The sequence below is a fragment of the Saccopteryx leptura genome, chromosome 5, assembly GCF_036850995.1.
Source record: "Saccopteryx leptura isolate mSacLep1 chromosome 5, mSacLep1_pri_phased_curated, whole genome shotgun sequence".
NCBI lineage: Eukaryota > Metazoa > Chordata > Mammalia > Chiroptera > Emballonuridae > Saccopteryx > Saccopteryx leptura.
This window is the reverse complement of record NC_089507.1, coordinates 1937498-1952663: the sequence shown is the minus strand read 5'-3', so window position 1 is coordinate 1952663 and position 15166 is coordinate 1937498. Positions and strand designations below refer to the sequence as shown.

The 15166-nt window shown below is 55.1% G+C and overlaps 1 protein-coding gene across 4 annotated transcripts in view; it reads right to left on the bottom strand.

Moving 5' to 3' along the window:
- Positions 1-15166, bottom strand: part of HTT (huntingtin) — a 132175-nt gene that overhangs the window by 29353 nt on the left and 87656 nt on the right. For all 4 annotated transcript variants that reach the window (XM_066386831.1, XM_066386829.1, XM_066386830.1 and 1 more), the window contains 10 exons: positions 12287-12494; positions 10323-10464; positions 7727-7906; positions 7452-7628; positions 7086-7162; positions 5439-5577; positions 4373-4495; positions 2363-2576; positions 1887-2032; positions 555-732 (listed from right to left, as the gene is read on the bottom strand). In XM_066386831.1, the coding sequence (XP_066242928.1) occupies positions 555-732; positions 1887-2032; positions 2363-2576; positions 4373-4495; positions 5439-5577; positions 7086-7162; positions 7452-7628; positions 7727-7906; positions 10323-10464; positions 12287-12494 (1584 nt within the window). The remainder of the gene's footprint in view (positions 1-554; positions 733-1886; positions 2033-2362; positions 2577-4372; positions 4496-5438; positions 5578-7085; positions 7163-7451; positions 7629-7726; positions 7907-10322; positions 10465-12286; positions 12495-15166) is intronic.

The window sequence follows — 15166 nt, the reverse complement described above, 5'->3', positions numbered from 1 at the left end:
GCAAGGAGGCAAGGCCCATACCTTACCCACCTCTACGCCTCCGCTTTTTTTTTTTTTTTTTGCATTTTTTTTTGAAGTTGGAAACGGGGAGGCAGTCAGACAGACTCCCGCATGTGCCCGACCGGGATCCACTCAGCACGCCCACCAGGGGGCGATGCTCTGCCCATCCGGGGCATCGCTCTGCCGCAATCAGAGCCATTCTAGCGCCTGAAGCAGAGGCCACAGAGCCACCTTCAGTGCCCGGGCAAACTTTTTGCTCCAATGGAGCCTCGGCTGCGGGAGGGGAAGAGAGAGACAGAGAGGAAGGAGAGGGGGAGGGGTGGAGAAGCAGATGGGCGCTTCTCCTGTGTGCCCTGGCCGGGAATCGAACCCGGGACTCCTGCACGCCAGGCTGACGCTCTGCCACTGAGCTAACCGGCCAGGGCCTTACGCCTCCGATTTCTAACGCAGCACCTGGCAGACAGGTGGCGCAAACTCAATGGGTGTGAGCAGATCTGTAGAGCTGAGTACTCGTTGTGACAAAGGACAGAAACCCGGCAGGGTCAGGGACTCACTGGCTTCCAGGATGAACCGGACGCAGTGGATGAGGGAGCAGGCGTGGGTCACCATCTCCAGGGAGCACAGCAGGCTCCAGAGGCTGGGCAGCTGCAGGGCCAGGCAGCAGCAGTCCAGGCCGGCCTGGAGATCCAGACTCAGTGGGATCTGCTCGTGGATCAGGTGCCAGGACAGCGCCTGCAGGGAAGGTCTGCATTCGAGGCCTGGGCCCGCTCTCCCTCCGGCAACAGGTGCTGCTGGGGAGCAGACACCTCTGCCTGTCCAGAGGCCATCAGAGACCCGAGAGGCCGGCAGGCCCCCAAATCCCCGCCCAGCCAGAGGGACAGGCAGGCATTGCCACTCCCTTCCGTTCAGTCCTGACGCCCCGCTCCCCAAAGTGCCCGGGGCTCCCCTCTCTGCCAGGATGCCTGCCCTTGACCACACTCTCGGCCAGAATCTTGCTGGGGATGGGGTCACAGCCACCTGACTGGGCCTCGCTTCAAGTCAGTGCTTTCTCTGGTGTCACAGTGGGCTGACTGTACTCTTCTCTGCTGCGAAGTGGCAGGCACAGCTGCTGCGGGCTCGGCCAACGCAGCTCCCCTCTCTGCTCCAAGGAGGCAGGTCAGGCACTTTCCAAAGTTGTAGGAAAGGCTGTGCACTCACAATATGTATCCATTCTGGGGTCATTTTAAGTGTTAACAAAAACAGAGTTCATTCCCCACAGCTGAAAAGTCCAGGTTTACTGCTCATCATAGATTTCCCAGGTTATTATTTCTCAAGTATTGAAAGTCAGGACTCACACTAAATTTGTGGTGCTCCCTTTTCCCTGAGAAAACACTGAAATGGTGGTCTGTGCAAAAGCAAAGGCATCCTAGAACCCGGGAGGCAGGCACGTGCTGCTCAGACCCAGAGGGCTGCACTCTCCCCTCAGCCACCCCGCTTCTCCCTGACCTTCCTTTCTCCCGCCCGCCTCTGTGAGGGACGCCCTCTCTGCTGAGCTGCTTCCAGGCACGGCAGCACCAGCCATGGGCATGCGGAGGTGGAACGGGCTGTGGGCAGGAACCGGGTCTCGGGCTGGCCCCCGGCCCCAGAGCCTCTGCCCTGGGCTCTGAAGAGGGGCAGGAAGGGCAGTGTGGCCATCGCCGGAGGCAGCGGCAAGCAGGCACGAGACAGCGCGCAGGAAGGTGAGGGACAGCCCAGCGCTGGACAGGCAGGTGTGGCTGGATGAGGAAAGGGCACACCGGCCTGTGCACACGTCCGGGCTTCCAGCTAAAACTGCCTTCTTGTTGCAAGTGCCAGTGCCAGTCACGCTTATCTCCGCACAGAAACACCGAGTGCCGCAGCACCCCTACCTCGAGGGTCGTGACCACAAACTTCACAGTGTCTCTCTCCTTCTCGGGAGGAAGGTGCAGGTGGCTGGGCAGCCTGGGGAGGAGCAGCAGGTACTGAGCCAGGGCGCGAGCCAGCGTGGTCAGGGAGCGATAAGGCCCGGCGTCCCCTGAGAAACGGAAGGTCTCTGTGGGTGGACGGAACTCGGCAGAGGCACGTGACCCCCAAAGATCAGTCAGGCAGTTTTCTGAGACGCAGCTCCCACAGCCTGCCAACCTGTGCGTGTGCTCTGGACCCACACCCCCCGGGGCCTGCGCTAGTGTGCCTCCCCGGCTCGGAGCCCAGGCTGGGCCAACACCCCAAAATACACGAGGAGCTGGGGACCCCATTGCTGCTGTTACCCCTGATAATGCCTTCACTGCACGAGAGCCACAGCATTCAGCACATGTGTACTTGGTGTGAAGCACGGTGCTGGCTCTGGCATTTGTACATGAATTACCAAACAGATCACTCAGCTGGCTCCAGTAGGCGGTGGGCTCTGTGGGCAGGAAGGGCTGGAACACCTGGTGGACAGCAGGGAGCTGCTGGACCACGCTGGTCACACGGTCCAGAGTCGCCACGCGAGCCGCTTCAAACAGGGGACTCTTCTGGCCTCCAGAAACCTCGCGCATGCCGAGGCCCAAGCACGGGGCTAACAGGCTTACGTTGAACTCCTGAGTCAGGGCATTCAAGGGTCAACAGTTACGAGCTTTCGATCAGGCAAAAAAAACACACAAAAAAACAACGAAAGACAGGATAACGCAAACAAGTCTCAGAACAAAGATTAGAACACTGTAAAGAAAATTGTGAAGAATATTTTACTGTTATAAATAAATGAACTCAAACATATGCTAGTGAAGTAGACTTCTGGTGCTTTAATTTTAAAGAAATATTTTTATTTTATCATGCCTTCAAATTTGTTTGAAGTTAAAAATGTAATACAAGAAAAATTTGATGAAAATACTAAATCAAGCTGATTAGTCATCCAAGAAGTCAGAAAAACACCATAACAGTCCCAAAGTTTGAAAGAGGTGGGTTATGTTTGAAAGCAGCTGAAATAAATCAAAGTACCATGTAAATGCCACACTTTTGACTGGAAAAATAGCATTTTATATGAGGTTGCAATTTGTATTATTTTGCCAATTTTTAAAACCGTTTTGGGATTTTTTGGCCAATTTTCAGGCAGAATGTCAATCTTTAGCTAATGTTCAGAACAGCATGTCATCAGCATCAATGACCAAAACTGAACCTCTGTTACAGCCAGAACCTTTAAAAGCAGTTGTAAGTCGCTCTGGCTGGTTGGCTCAGCAGTAGAGCGTCAGCCCAGCGTGTGGAAGTCCTGGGTTCAATTCCCAACCAAGGCACACAGGAGAAGTGCCCATCTGCTTCTCCATCCCTCCCCCTCTCCTTCCTCTCTCTCTCTTCCCCTTCTGCAGCCAAGGCTCCATGGGAGCAAACTTGGCCCAGGCACTGAGGATGGCTCCATGGCCTCCGCCTCAGGTGCTAGAATGGTTCCAGTTGCAACGGAGCAACGCCCCAGATGGGCAAAGCATTGCCCGCTGGGGGGGGGGATGCCAGGTGGATCCCGGTCGGGTGCATGCGGGAGTCTGTCTGCCATCCCACTTCTCACTTCAGAAAAATAGGGAAAAAAAGGCAGTTAAAAATCCAACTACCACTGCACTTGGAGAACTTAATAAACTGGTCATTAAACAAACAGATCACATAGCAAACAGCTTTCACTGAATGGATCTTAACTTAGCAAACTGATTTTGGGCCAATTCTCGTGTTTTTTTCCCCCAGGGTAGCTCTTATTTTGACACTGATGGAGAATCAGTACTTGGGGACACTGTCATCCTCACCTGGCCAGTCTTTGTTGCCCCCACCCAGCACATCTGCCAGCCCCACAACCCCCAGTGCAGCACCCTGCTCCTCCCAGTGGGTCTGAGGAGGAGCCCATGATGGCTGTGGCTGAGGACACAGAAAAGGGGGCTCCACTCCTCACAGGCCCGCCCAAGCGCAGGCAGGGGCACAGAAGCTCTGCAGGGGCATCTGGAGTAGGGGGTAGGGGGCCCGGTGACAACTAGTGAGGAAGTAGGGACCTCACTGCATATGGGAAGGGCTTACTAAAGGTCAGTTTCCAGAACACGAGAGTGTGAAGTCACACACAGTGCATGGTGACAGCACTAACTATGATGCCTTTCCACCAGCCCGCAGGAACAAACAAGCACGGCAGACCCTAGTTCACGTGAGCCCATTTCCTTTACACGCGGGAAAAGCTGAATTCAACACAAACCGCCTCCTTCTGGACTCTAACTAGACTGAAACAACGTCCCGACCTGCCTGGACCAGAGTCCCTGCCACTGAGGCAGAGCGGGAGGGGGACCCAGCCCAGGGGCCACACGACAGCGAGAGAAATCAAGCATGCTTAAGCAACGGCAGAAAGAGAGATGCCTCGCTGCTCCCGCCGTACCGAGTTCATCATGAATGCACTCATGTCACCTGCAGGAATCCGATTCACCAGCTCCGCCCCCTCCAGCAGCGCAGAGTCAGACCGCGTCCAGCACTGGGATTTGACCAGGCATATGTACCAGTCCTGGAAAGAAGGGAGAGGTAATGGCCTGCCGTGGAGCAGGGCTTTCGGGGGCTTCAGCTCTCCTGCAAACAGGGACCCCTGCCCCAGACTGGAAGATCAGTGGCCTCCCTGGACCATGAACGCAGTTCCGTAAAAACACCGCTGGCTGGCCATGCAGCCACTGCCCACACCATAGGAACTGCTCTGCGGGCTTGTCTGTGAACTTGCTTTGCTTTCTGGACACCTCCTGCTCCTTCTCCCCTTCACCTGGAGAACGGCCAACTGTCCTTCAAACTCAGCGACAGTACTGCGGTCGCAGGCCCCCTGCCCTCACTCTCACTGCTTGGCACTGTGCCCCTCGTCTACCACTGGCTGGCAGCTTCTGCTCCTCTCTCCCCAGGGCCAGCAGAAATGCTTAACACCTGAGAACAAACCGAACCTGAGATCAGAGGCCCGAGCTTTTGCTCTCTGCCTGGCCTGCCGGTTTCTGAAATCCAATTCACATTTAAAACTCCCCAGGAACGTAGAGTACCACGGCTCTACCAAGGGCCCCAACGGCCCAGCTCTGAGTGTGAGTGGAGACGGTGAGATGATCTAGCAGGGTCCTTGGGGTGGCGGGGTCTATAGGCAGGCGGTCAGCAGGTGTAAGGACAGGGAGAAGGCCTGTGCAGGCATGCGTGTGGGCTGCGGCCACCCAGCTCCTGCTTCCCCGTCAACAACCCGGACACCCTGTCACAGTGTCCCGCGTCAGCATTTCCTTTCTCACCCCACACCCTCGCCAACACCCTGAGCTGGGCCTCAGGCATCGTGTCGGGGTCGGTCCCGGCGCCTGGCTGGCAGGAATGGCAGACGGGAGCCCTCCGGAGCTGTGCCAGGTGTGCTGTGCTGCTGCCTGGACCACTGCTGCACGCTCAGTGCCCCGACCGGGGCCATGCGGCACATACAAGGCACGCTGGACACTTACTTTGTCTGGACTCACTGTCTCGAGTGCCAGGGGCCCATCCCCGTCCAGCGGGTGGGACGTGACCAGAGGAGAGGGGCCACGGGACCCTGGGGCAGTGGCAAGACGAAGCCTGTCCAGTAGGGAGTAGAGCCTCTGGTGTCTGGAATTCAATCACATGTGGGGTTAGAGCCCCGCGTCACCGGAAGAAATCACTGTGCTTCTTACAGTGAGATGCAACATGACTGACAGCTAGGCTGTCAGAGCCATTTCTGACCAAATCTCAAACAAGTCATGATGCATATTCATGCCCTACTTTACTTCTTTTAAATTTAGAAGTTAAATGCAATGAGGGTGACACTGGTCCATAAGAACACGCAGGTTTCAGGTGAACGTCTACCGCATGTGAACTGCTGACTGCATTGTGTGCCGTCACCCAGAGTCAGATCACTTTCCGTCCCCGTGTACTTGTCCCTCTTTAGTCCCCTGTCCTGCAGCTTACTTTTAATAACCAGTCTGTGCCCTACAAATGTTTCTCAGAAACTTTCTGTATACTCAAACACTGCAAAAGGTAATATAAGGAATAACCACTAATAAAAGCATTCTTTTTTTTTTTTTTTTTACAGAGACAGAGAGAGAGAGAGGGATAGACAGGGACAGACAGGAACGAAGAGATGAGAAGCATCAATCATTAGTTTTTCATTGCGACACCTTAATTGTTCATTGATTGCTTTCTCATATGTGCCTTGACCGCGGGCCTTCAGCAGACCGAGTAACCCTTTGCTCAAGCCAGCGACCTTGGGTCCAAGCTGGTGAGCCTTGCTGAGACCAGATGAGCCCGCGCTCAAGCTGGCGACCTTGGGGTCTCGAACCTGGGTCCACTGCATCCCAGTCCGGCGCTCTATCCACTGCGCCACCGCCTGGTCAGGCAATAAAAGCATTCTTTATAAATGCAAAATAGATAGTCTGTTCTAAGATCCATGTGCCCTAAGGGCCCCAACAAGCCGTAATTTATACCAACCTGGGCCCTGCCCACCAATCATGCTCATCTTCAGTTAGAAACACCTTCAAGCTACTCTTAAGACTGGGTGACAGCAAATACATAGATGCTCTGTCTCTCTCACATTCATCGGCTCCCACCCACCCCTGGGGTAGGAAAAAAGGTGAAAGTTTCTCTTAATTTACTTTGCAGTATAGAAATAGATTCCTATAATAGATGCCATAATTCCTGATAAAGGCTACTGAAGACTCTGCAAACAAATTAGGTGATAAACACCTATAAAGAGATAAAATTGAACAAGTGGCACACAAGAGCTGGGTAAGGTCTTTCAGAGTTGACAACTCTTACCTAGCAATCAGGTTATATGCTTCGACCTTGCTAAGATAAAGCTGATCACTCACGTTCCCGTGGTGATCAGAGGCAGGAGAAATGCATACTACCTCTCAAACCACCCACAGGAGCGCAGGCCCACCTCCATCAATGCACAGAGGAGATTCTGCCGGTTGTTCTTGACTTTTTATAGAGAGAGACCCAACGGTGTTTAAAGTGGAAAGGCTCTCTGTCAAGGCCTCTACAAAAAAGCATCCGTGAAGCTTGTCCCCTCGCGTGCTGTGTTCATCCCCTATGAGTGAAGTATATCCAGAAGCAGGGAACGCTGGTTCCGGCCTTACCTCTGAGCTAGCCCGCTGCTCTGAAGGTGCTCCTGGATTCTGTTCAGTTCCTCCACTGGCAACTGGGCCATGCTGCTCTGAAGTAGACAGGACCACATCAGGGGTTTGTAACACACAATGAATCAAAATAGCCAAGAGCTCACTCAGAGGATCAACTGACGTGTGTGTCTATAGTAGCAGAGGCAGACGAGAGGAAGGTGCAGAAGCACCCATACTACACACACAAAGACCACCATTCACACGCTGTGTGCGTCTCTCTCAGTGGCTGTCAGAAGAACATGCCCGTGGAGGAAAACACCCAGCCAGCTGTCTGGCTTGCCCTGCTAAATTCTCAGTAAAAATCAGTGTCCGTTTTTTATTCAGTACCTGTAAATTTGCAGCCAAAAGCATTTCTACCCGGCGACAAGCAAGGGTGTCAACCATGCGAGCCAGCACACGGAACGGAGTACACAAAAGCTTGTCCACATACAGCGTGAGCACGGCGCCCGACTGGCTGAGGTGGATCCCTTCCAAGCACTGAAGGGTTTTCTTCAGAGTGGTGGGCTGGTGTCAGAGAGAAATCAGCAGTTAGAAACCCCAGTGCTCTACTTTGCAGGCACAGAGCACTGTGACTGACAACAGCTGGCAGCAGGGACACTCACGGCCGAGAGGTTTTCACAACGAGACTGGATGGCCTGGATGAAGAGACCGCTGGCGGCGGAGTTCCGGTGGACAGCGCTGATGAAGTCCTGCACGGGAGGCTCATGGGACAGGCTGATCAGATCCTGGATGTGGTTCACAATGAGCCACGTCAAGTGCTCGGAATCGTGCAGGTTCTGGCACTGTGGAGACAGTCAGTCCAGGACTCACCCTCCAGCAGGCCCAGTGGAGACAGCAGACATCAACGCCACAGTCAAGGCCGGGAAGAGGGAAGGGGAAGCCAATTCCCAATTACAGCCTTCCCTGGAAACAGCTAGTGTCTGCCCACCCCTAAGCGACGGCGTAGGAACAACTTCACAGAGCCTGTCACCTGCAGCCACACACTGTGGCTGAGACGTTCCAAGGGAGACCCCACCGGGGAAAGGCCATCCAGCAGTCCAGCTCCAGGGGACACAGCCAGTGGCTGGAGGAGGAGAGAGCACGGCCCAGGGCTGTGGGGGTCATCGGCACCCGCTGCAGCCAGCACCGTCCCAGAGCAGCCGTGGCGGGCGGGGCACTGTCCTTACTGGTGACCAGCCCGAAGCTGGGAGCTCAGATCCGCGGCCAGCCCTACTCTCCATCAGGGTTCAGTCTGGCCTCCTGAGGGTTTTCTCCAGTTACTCTTTCTCCAGGGTTGGGACAGGTCAGTGGAAACAGGGAATTCCCTATAAATATCGCAGTTTCGATAGGACTCCTAAATCCACAATATGAATGGATGCCACATATCTACCCAAAAGGGAGGCAATTTCACTTAGATTTATAAGGAAACAGGAAATACCCACTTTGAAATACATATGCATCATATAATTCTGTTATTTCTCAGAAGTCTAACAAGACAAGAAAAACTTTCAAGATCAGGAATGTAAAGCAACAAATGAACCTCAATAAACTGCTATCACAAGAAAAACTGCAATGAGAACTAGTTCAGTTGAAGAAAGAAGTCTGTACTTTCTTTTCTGATTCCGAATGTTTAACAGTGTTCTGCTCTGTGAGTCCACCGTGCATACAGTACTGTGTTTGTACCAAGAAACACCTAAGCTTTATACTGGTGTGGAAAAAAGAAACCCTAGCCAAAAAGTAACAAATGTGAGGATCTCTCTTGAGTAATACAATTACAGGAAACTTTATTTTCTTCTGTTTAGTTATTTGGTTTTTAGAATTTGGGGGGGGGGGGGAGGGTAAGAAAGAGCAAGGGACAGAAAGGGAAGAGATGAGAAGCATCAACTTATAGTTGTTCACTGATTGCTTTCTCAGATGTGCCTTGACCCGGGGGCTGCAGCTGAGCCATTGACCCCTTTCTCAAGCCAATGACCTAGGACTCAAGCCAGAGACCTTCGGCTTCAAGCCAGCAATCCTGGGCTGAAGCCAACGACCATGGGGTCATGTCTATGATCCCCTGCTCAAACCGGTGACCCTGCGCTCAAGCTGGTAAGCCTGTGCTCAAGTTTGTGAACCTACACTCAAGCTGGAGACCTCAGGGTTTTTTTGTTTTTTTTTGTATTTTTCCGAAGCTGGAAACGGGGAGAGACAGTCAGACAGACTCCCGCATGCGCCCGACCGGGATCCACCCGGCACGCCCACCAGGGGGCGACGCTCTGCCCACCAGGGGGCGATGCTCTGCCCCTCCGAGGCGTCGCTCTGTCGCGACCAGAGCCACTCTAGCGCCTGGGGCAGAGGCCAAGGAGCCATCCCCAGAGCCCAGGCCATCTTTGCTCCAATGGAGCCTTGCTGCGGGAGGGGAAGAGAGAGACAGAGAGGAAGGAGAGGGGGAGGGGTGGAGAAGCAGATGGGCGCTTCTCCTATGTGCCCTGGCCGGGAATCGAACCCGGGATCCCTTGCACGCCAGGCCGACGCTCTACCACTGAGCCAACCGGCCAGGGCCGAGACCTCAGGGTTTTGAACCTGGGACCTCAGCATCCTAAGTCGACGCTCTATCCACTGCACCACCACCAGTCAAGCTAGAAATTTTCTATGTTAAACATGTAATGTTAAGTTTTCTGGTCAAAAATTAAGTTATTTTTTTAAAAAAGAATGACATTCAAAGAAAACTCTGTTTTAAAACGTAGTAATAAACACCCAAACCTTCTCCCCAGACCAAAAAAAACCTGTTAACCAGAAGCCTCCTCTAGTGAACACCCCCAGGGCTCCCCCCAACACCACAGCCTGCCCAGCACTCGGCGGGCACGGAGCCGTCACTCCGCGTGCGCTCAGCAGGGAGCTGGACGAAGCCTGCAGACACACCTACACCATCTCCTTTCGCAGGTTCCGTCCCAGCAGGACCGAGCACCACCACACCTACACCACATCACACCCATCTCCTTTCGCAGGTTCCGTCCCAGCAGGACCGAGCACCACCACACCTACACCCCACATCTCCTTTCGCAGGTTCCGTCCCAGCAGGACCGAGCACCACCACACCTACACCCATCTCCTTTCGCAGGTTCCGTCCCAGCAGGACCGAGCACCACCTCTGGGCTTCCCCTGTGGGACGACGGGCAGGCAGCCTGGCCGCAGACGGGGTCCCTCAGGCCCGCACCGCCCTCACGCGCCCCCACTCACGACGTAGTCGCAGAAGAGGATGAGCGCTCCGCGCCGGACGATCTCCCGGTGGCACACCCCCAGCCTGGACGCCAGGTCGGAACCGTGCTCCTCTCCGGACATCTGGGGACTCAGCGACTTCGTGCTGGACAGACTGCGTCTTCTGGAAGGAGCAACAACAGACGCGCTGCCAGGGTTTCCGGGAGGCAGTGAGCTTACTCCCACAAGACTGAAGGTGGGGAGGGTCGTCCTGGCTCCAGGGCAGGTGCTGTACACCCGCCACGGCAGAGCAGGCACGCGTGACACAGACCCTCAGCTACTGACTTCGGAGGGGCACACACGGGAAACGAAAGGAAGCGGAGGCCCTCACAGGAGGAATACAGCAACACCGGCCGGAAGGTCACGTCTGCGTGGCTGCGTGTGCACCGGCACACGTACTCCCGGCTCCCTGGCGGCTGAGCCCCGCTTGGTCTGCAGGAAGCTGTCAACAGCCAGGAGACCTTCGGGTTCTGTTTTAATTTTCCAGTGCCAACGAAACGTACAACTACAGCTGTGCCCACAGTGTACATGCTGTGGTGGAAACCTGCTTAAAAGCATTTCTGCAAAACGGATTCCCACTGTGAAGGTCACTGCGTTCACGTTTCCTTCTTCTGTCTCCTTTCTAAGGAGGCAGGAATTACAAATCTGAGACTCTCGGTTCTATCCCAACACTTAAACCACAGTGGCTGCCCACTCGCAAACAGCTCCTCGAGCTTCCCAGCCACAGGGACCTGTGCGTCTCTGCTAAGGGAGACACGGAGGTCCCGTCAGGACAAGAACATTCAGAAAGGTGTCCACTTTTCCTGTTACGCCTCAGCTTTTAGAAGAGGGCTGGTACAAAAGATCCAGGCTGAAAAGTTAAAAACTACCATTTCTCTGTTTTTCACCTGGGGTATCCACATAAGCAGGGAGCAGTTGACCTCAGCTCTGCAGCCCCAGCAGTCTACTATTGCCAGAACGTTCTCTCCCCACCGTGGGCCCTGCAGCCCCAGCAGTCTGCTATTGCCAGAACGCTCTCTCCCCACCGTGGGCCCTGCAGCCCCAGCAGTCTGCTATTGCCAGAACGTTCTCTCCCCGCCATGGGCTCTGCAGCCCCAGCAGTCTACTATTGCCAGAACGTTCTCTCCCCGCCATGGGCTCTGCAGCCCCAGCAGTCTACTATTGCCAGAACGTTCTCTCCCCGCCATGGGCTCTGCAGCCCCAGCAGTCTACTATTGCCAGAACGTTCTCTCCCCGCCATGGGCCCTGCAGCCCCAGCAGTCTGCTATTGCCAGAATGTTCTCCAGCAGTCTACTATTGCCAGAACGTTCTCTCCCCGCCATGGGCCCTGCAGCCCCAGCAGTCTGCTATTGCCAGAATGTTCTCTCCCCGCCATGGCCTCTGCAGCCTTCCAAAACACTGCCCTGAGGACTCCACTGGGGGGACAGGGTGTCAAACCTTTTATTTCTTCATGAGCACAAAAGCCTGAGCCACACAGCGCCCAGAAATGGAGGCTTAAAACTGAAAACTTTCTGCAGAAACAGGGCCTCCACCACCAGGTATTCAACATGTCTTTTTAAGTAATAAAAAATAAGGTATTTCCAAACAGTTCTGAAATGTTGCTAAATAATTACTGCATTATCTAAGAATAACGAAGATCATATTTAACTTATAAGAAGTTTTAAGACATGGCCACAAGCTTGGCTCTGGAACCAATGTAGGGACGAAAACCTAGCAGGAGGCATGCGGGGTGACAAGACGGCCCCCAGGACGGAACAGTGTCAAAGAGTGTGTCACACACATCACGCTCACAAAGCAGCACCACTCTGAGTGCCTGCAGTCAGAACACACTTTCCTCTACAACAGCACCTGGGAAAGAAAGATGAGCATGCAGCCAGACTTGCCAAAGCCTCCCGGAACCGCGGCCAGACCTCGGCCTCCGAGGGGCTCTGGGGCGGGCGACGTACCTGGGGGTCTGCTGCACCTCGGCCCACCAGCGGTAGTCAGTGTGGCTGACGAGCAGCAGGATCTGACACCAGAGCAGCACGAGGGCCGGGTGTGTGGGGACCATTGAGCGCACCCGCGCATTCAAGCTCTCCAGGCTGTAGAAGCTGCCGTTGGCACAGTCTGCGGTGAACAGTCTGGAGGCAGCTGCCGTGATTCTCCGGAACATCCCTAGAAACAAACCCAGAGCAACACTGATCGAGGGAAGCTCTCCGTGTGGCTCACTTTGTAGCGAGGAGGAGACTTTACGTAGAAAGGCCCGCACAGCTCTTTCCCCGAGTAGTACTCAAGACCAGCAAGCCCTCTCTGCACTGCAGCTGCCGACCAAACAGCCCCTTGAGGGCCGCCAGCAACGACAGGCCCATGTGGCCACGACAAATGCCAGAGGAAAGAAACAGACCGTGCACCACACGAGTCCCTGGGTCAGCGCCCTGCAGGCTGCTGAGAGCCGAGGGCTGGCTCGGGGCCACCACGAGGTGTCCTGGGGCTGGGAGGCCACAGGATCAGCGCGTTAGACACAGCGGGACTCGGCCCAGGAGTTTCTCCACAGCACCCTCCTCAGTATCTAGAAAAATCCCCTGGGAATGAGTGGTCTCATTCCAGCCCCTTTGCACAGACCCAAAGTCGGCTTATAACAGGCCCCCACTGTCACCCTGCATGGCTTCACCTGGGCTGGCCCTCGCCCTAAGGACGCGGACACTAGCCGCACGGCACGGCACGGCACGGCAGGGAAGTGGCTCCTTGTCCCTGAGTCTTGGGTCTGGTGGAATCATGGTGGAGAACCCAATCTTATTTCCGGTTTAAATTTCAACACGTGGCAAATGCAAAAGGGCTCTAACACGGGAAAAGAGATGGAGGACTTCTTCCTCATCAGTACGCGACTGGTGACACCTCTGACCCGAGCAGGGGGAAGAGCCCTAACAAGAGCACAGCTATCAGAGACAAGGCGTCGAGATTGCAATTTGGTCTCTGGGCCCCATTTCCAGGGTTTCTCTCTGCTGGTTCATGGCCAGCCTTGCCCACTTCCGTCCCCCCACCTGCCCACTCCTTCTCTGCGCCCTCCGTGACCACATAGGCTCCTTGTGCGGTCAGTGGACACAGGGAAGACACTGGAGCCAGGCCAGGAGCATGGGAACAACAGTCTACAGCTGTGGGTTTCCTGCGCAGGTACAGGAAACCACAGTCAGAACCAAATGTTTCCATGTTGTCGTCAGGGGAGGTTTTGGGATAACACCCACCCCGTGGTGACGGGAGGAGGAACCGGACCCACCTGGTGGGAAGGCTCTGGTTCCAGTCTGCAGAGCCCGGGTGGACGGCTGCCGGGAAGCGGAACTGGAGGTGGGGTGGGACCCAGCACTGGTCAAGGCTGCTGACAGCACCCTGCTGCCCACCCGGTGCCCCTCGGCAAATGGCTCACTCTGAAGCGTCTGCTCATCCTGCCGGGACCTGCCTTGTCCCCTGACCTCGGTCACCTGGAAGCTCCTGGTTTCCATCCCTGTGTCTCTATCAGAGGTGGCAGACTGCCACCCAAATGTGTGCCACCCCCCCCCCCATGAACACTTTGCAGCCCGTGTGGGGCTGGGCTAGAACTAGTCATCACCAGAGAAACGTGAAAAGGCATGCGTGTCAGGTCCAGACCACGGCAACGACGCCTTGTCCACCTCCCCTCACCTCCTGCAGCCAGAGACCAAGGCCTGCCGGCCGGGACCAGCACTCCAGGCAGGAGGGACTTGGGCCTGGATCCCCAGGGAGGGCATCTTCCTTCTCCCTGACTCTGGGCCATGGGGACCCGGTCACCCGCCTCAGTGCCCCATCCCCTCGACCCCTCCCACTCTCAGCCGCCTTCGTGGCTGCTCAGGTCTGAGCTCTGCAGTCACCCTCCATGTGGCTGTCACTCACTGTCTTTCCTATCACAGGCAACACCAAGGCTTCCAATGACGCAGCCGCGAACCATCCTCCCCACCTGACTGCACGCGCTTCGAAGGCAGGCGCCGTGCCAGCCTCGCGGCCCGCCCGCCCCCTCATGGTGGCCAGCTATGTGACTGCTGGTGAGCGATCAAGGCCGACACTGGCAGCTGTCTTCTGCTGCAGGTGTAGGGTGTGTGCGCTCTAACTTGTACTAAAATAAGGTCCACGTGACTTAAAGTCACATAACAGGGCTTCTAGGTTCGTTTTGTTTTCTGCTTTCTAAACAACAAACTTAATCCTCACACTTCTGGAGGCTGAAGTCTAAGGTCAGGGTGCCGCACCGTCACGTTATCAGAGCCTCTTCCAGGCTGCAGACGGCCACCTCTCACGGTGTCCCCCCTCCCATGCCGGGAGGGTCAGGAGCTTTGTCCTGTCTCGTTCACAAGAGGATTAAGCTCAGTCCTGAGGTCTCCACTCTCATGACCTAAGTACTTCCCCAAAACCCCTCCTCCTCATACTATCCCTTTGGCCATTAAGATTTCTCTCTTTTTTTTTTGCATTAAGATTTCAGCATATGACTTTTGGGTGAACACAGACATTCAGACCATGGGAAAGACTTCTGCTCCCTCTTAAGAGTCTCAGAAGCTTGCACAAGACACTCTGGTTTTATCCATTCATCAGAAAGTCGCCATGTGTTATATCCAGTTACAAAAGGAGATGTAAAAATGAAATCTTCACGTGGACAGCCATGGGGCCGCATACAAGTCGGGTTCGTGTTGCTCTGCTAGAACTGGAGACAGTTATTTAGGAAAGTCAACAATCTATGCCACGCGTAGGGCTGCACATCCACGTAGTAGACGGACGAGGCTATAGGGACCCGACCAAAGATGTGAGACTACGGTGTTGGCATCCAGGTTTGGGAGATGCCCTCCCGG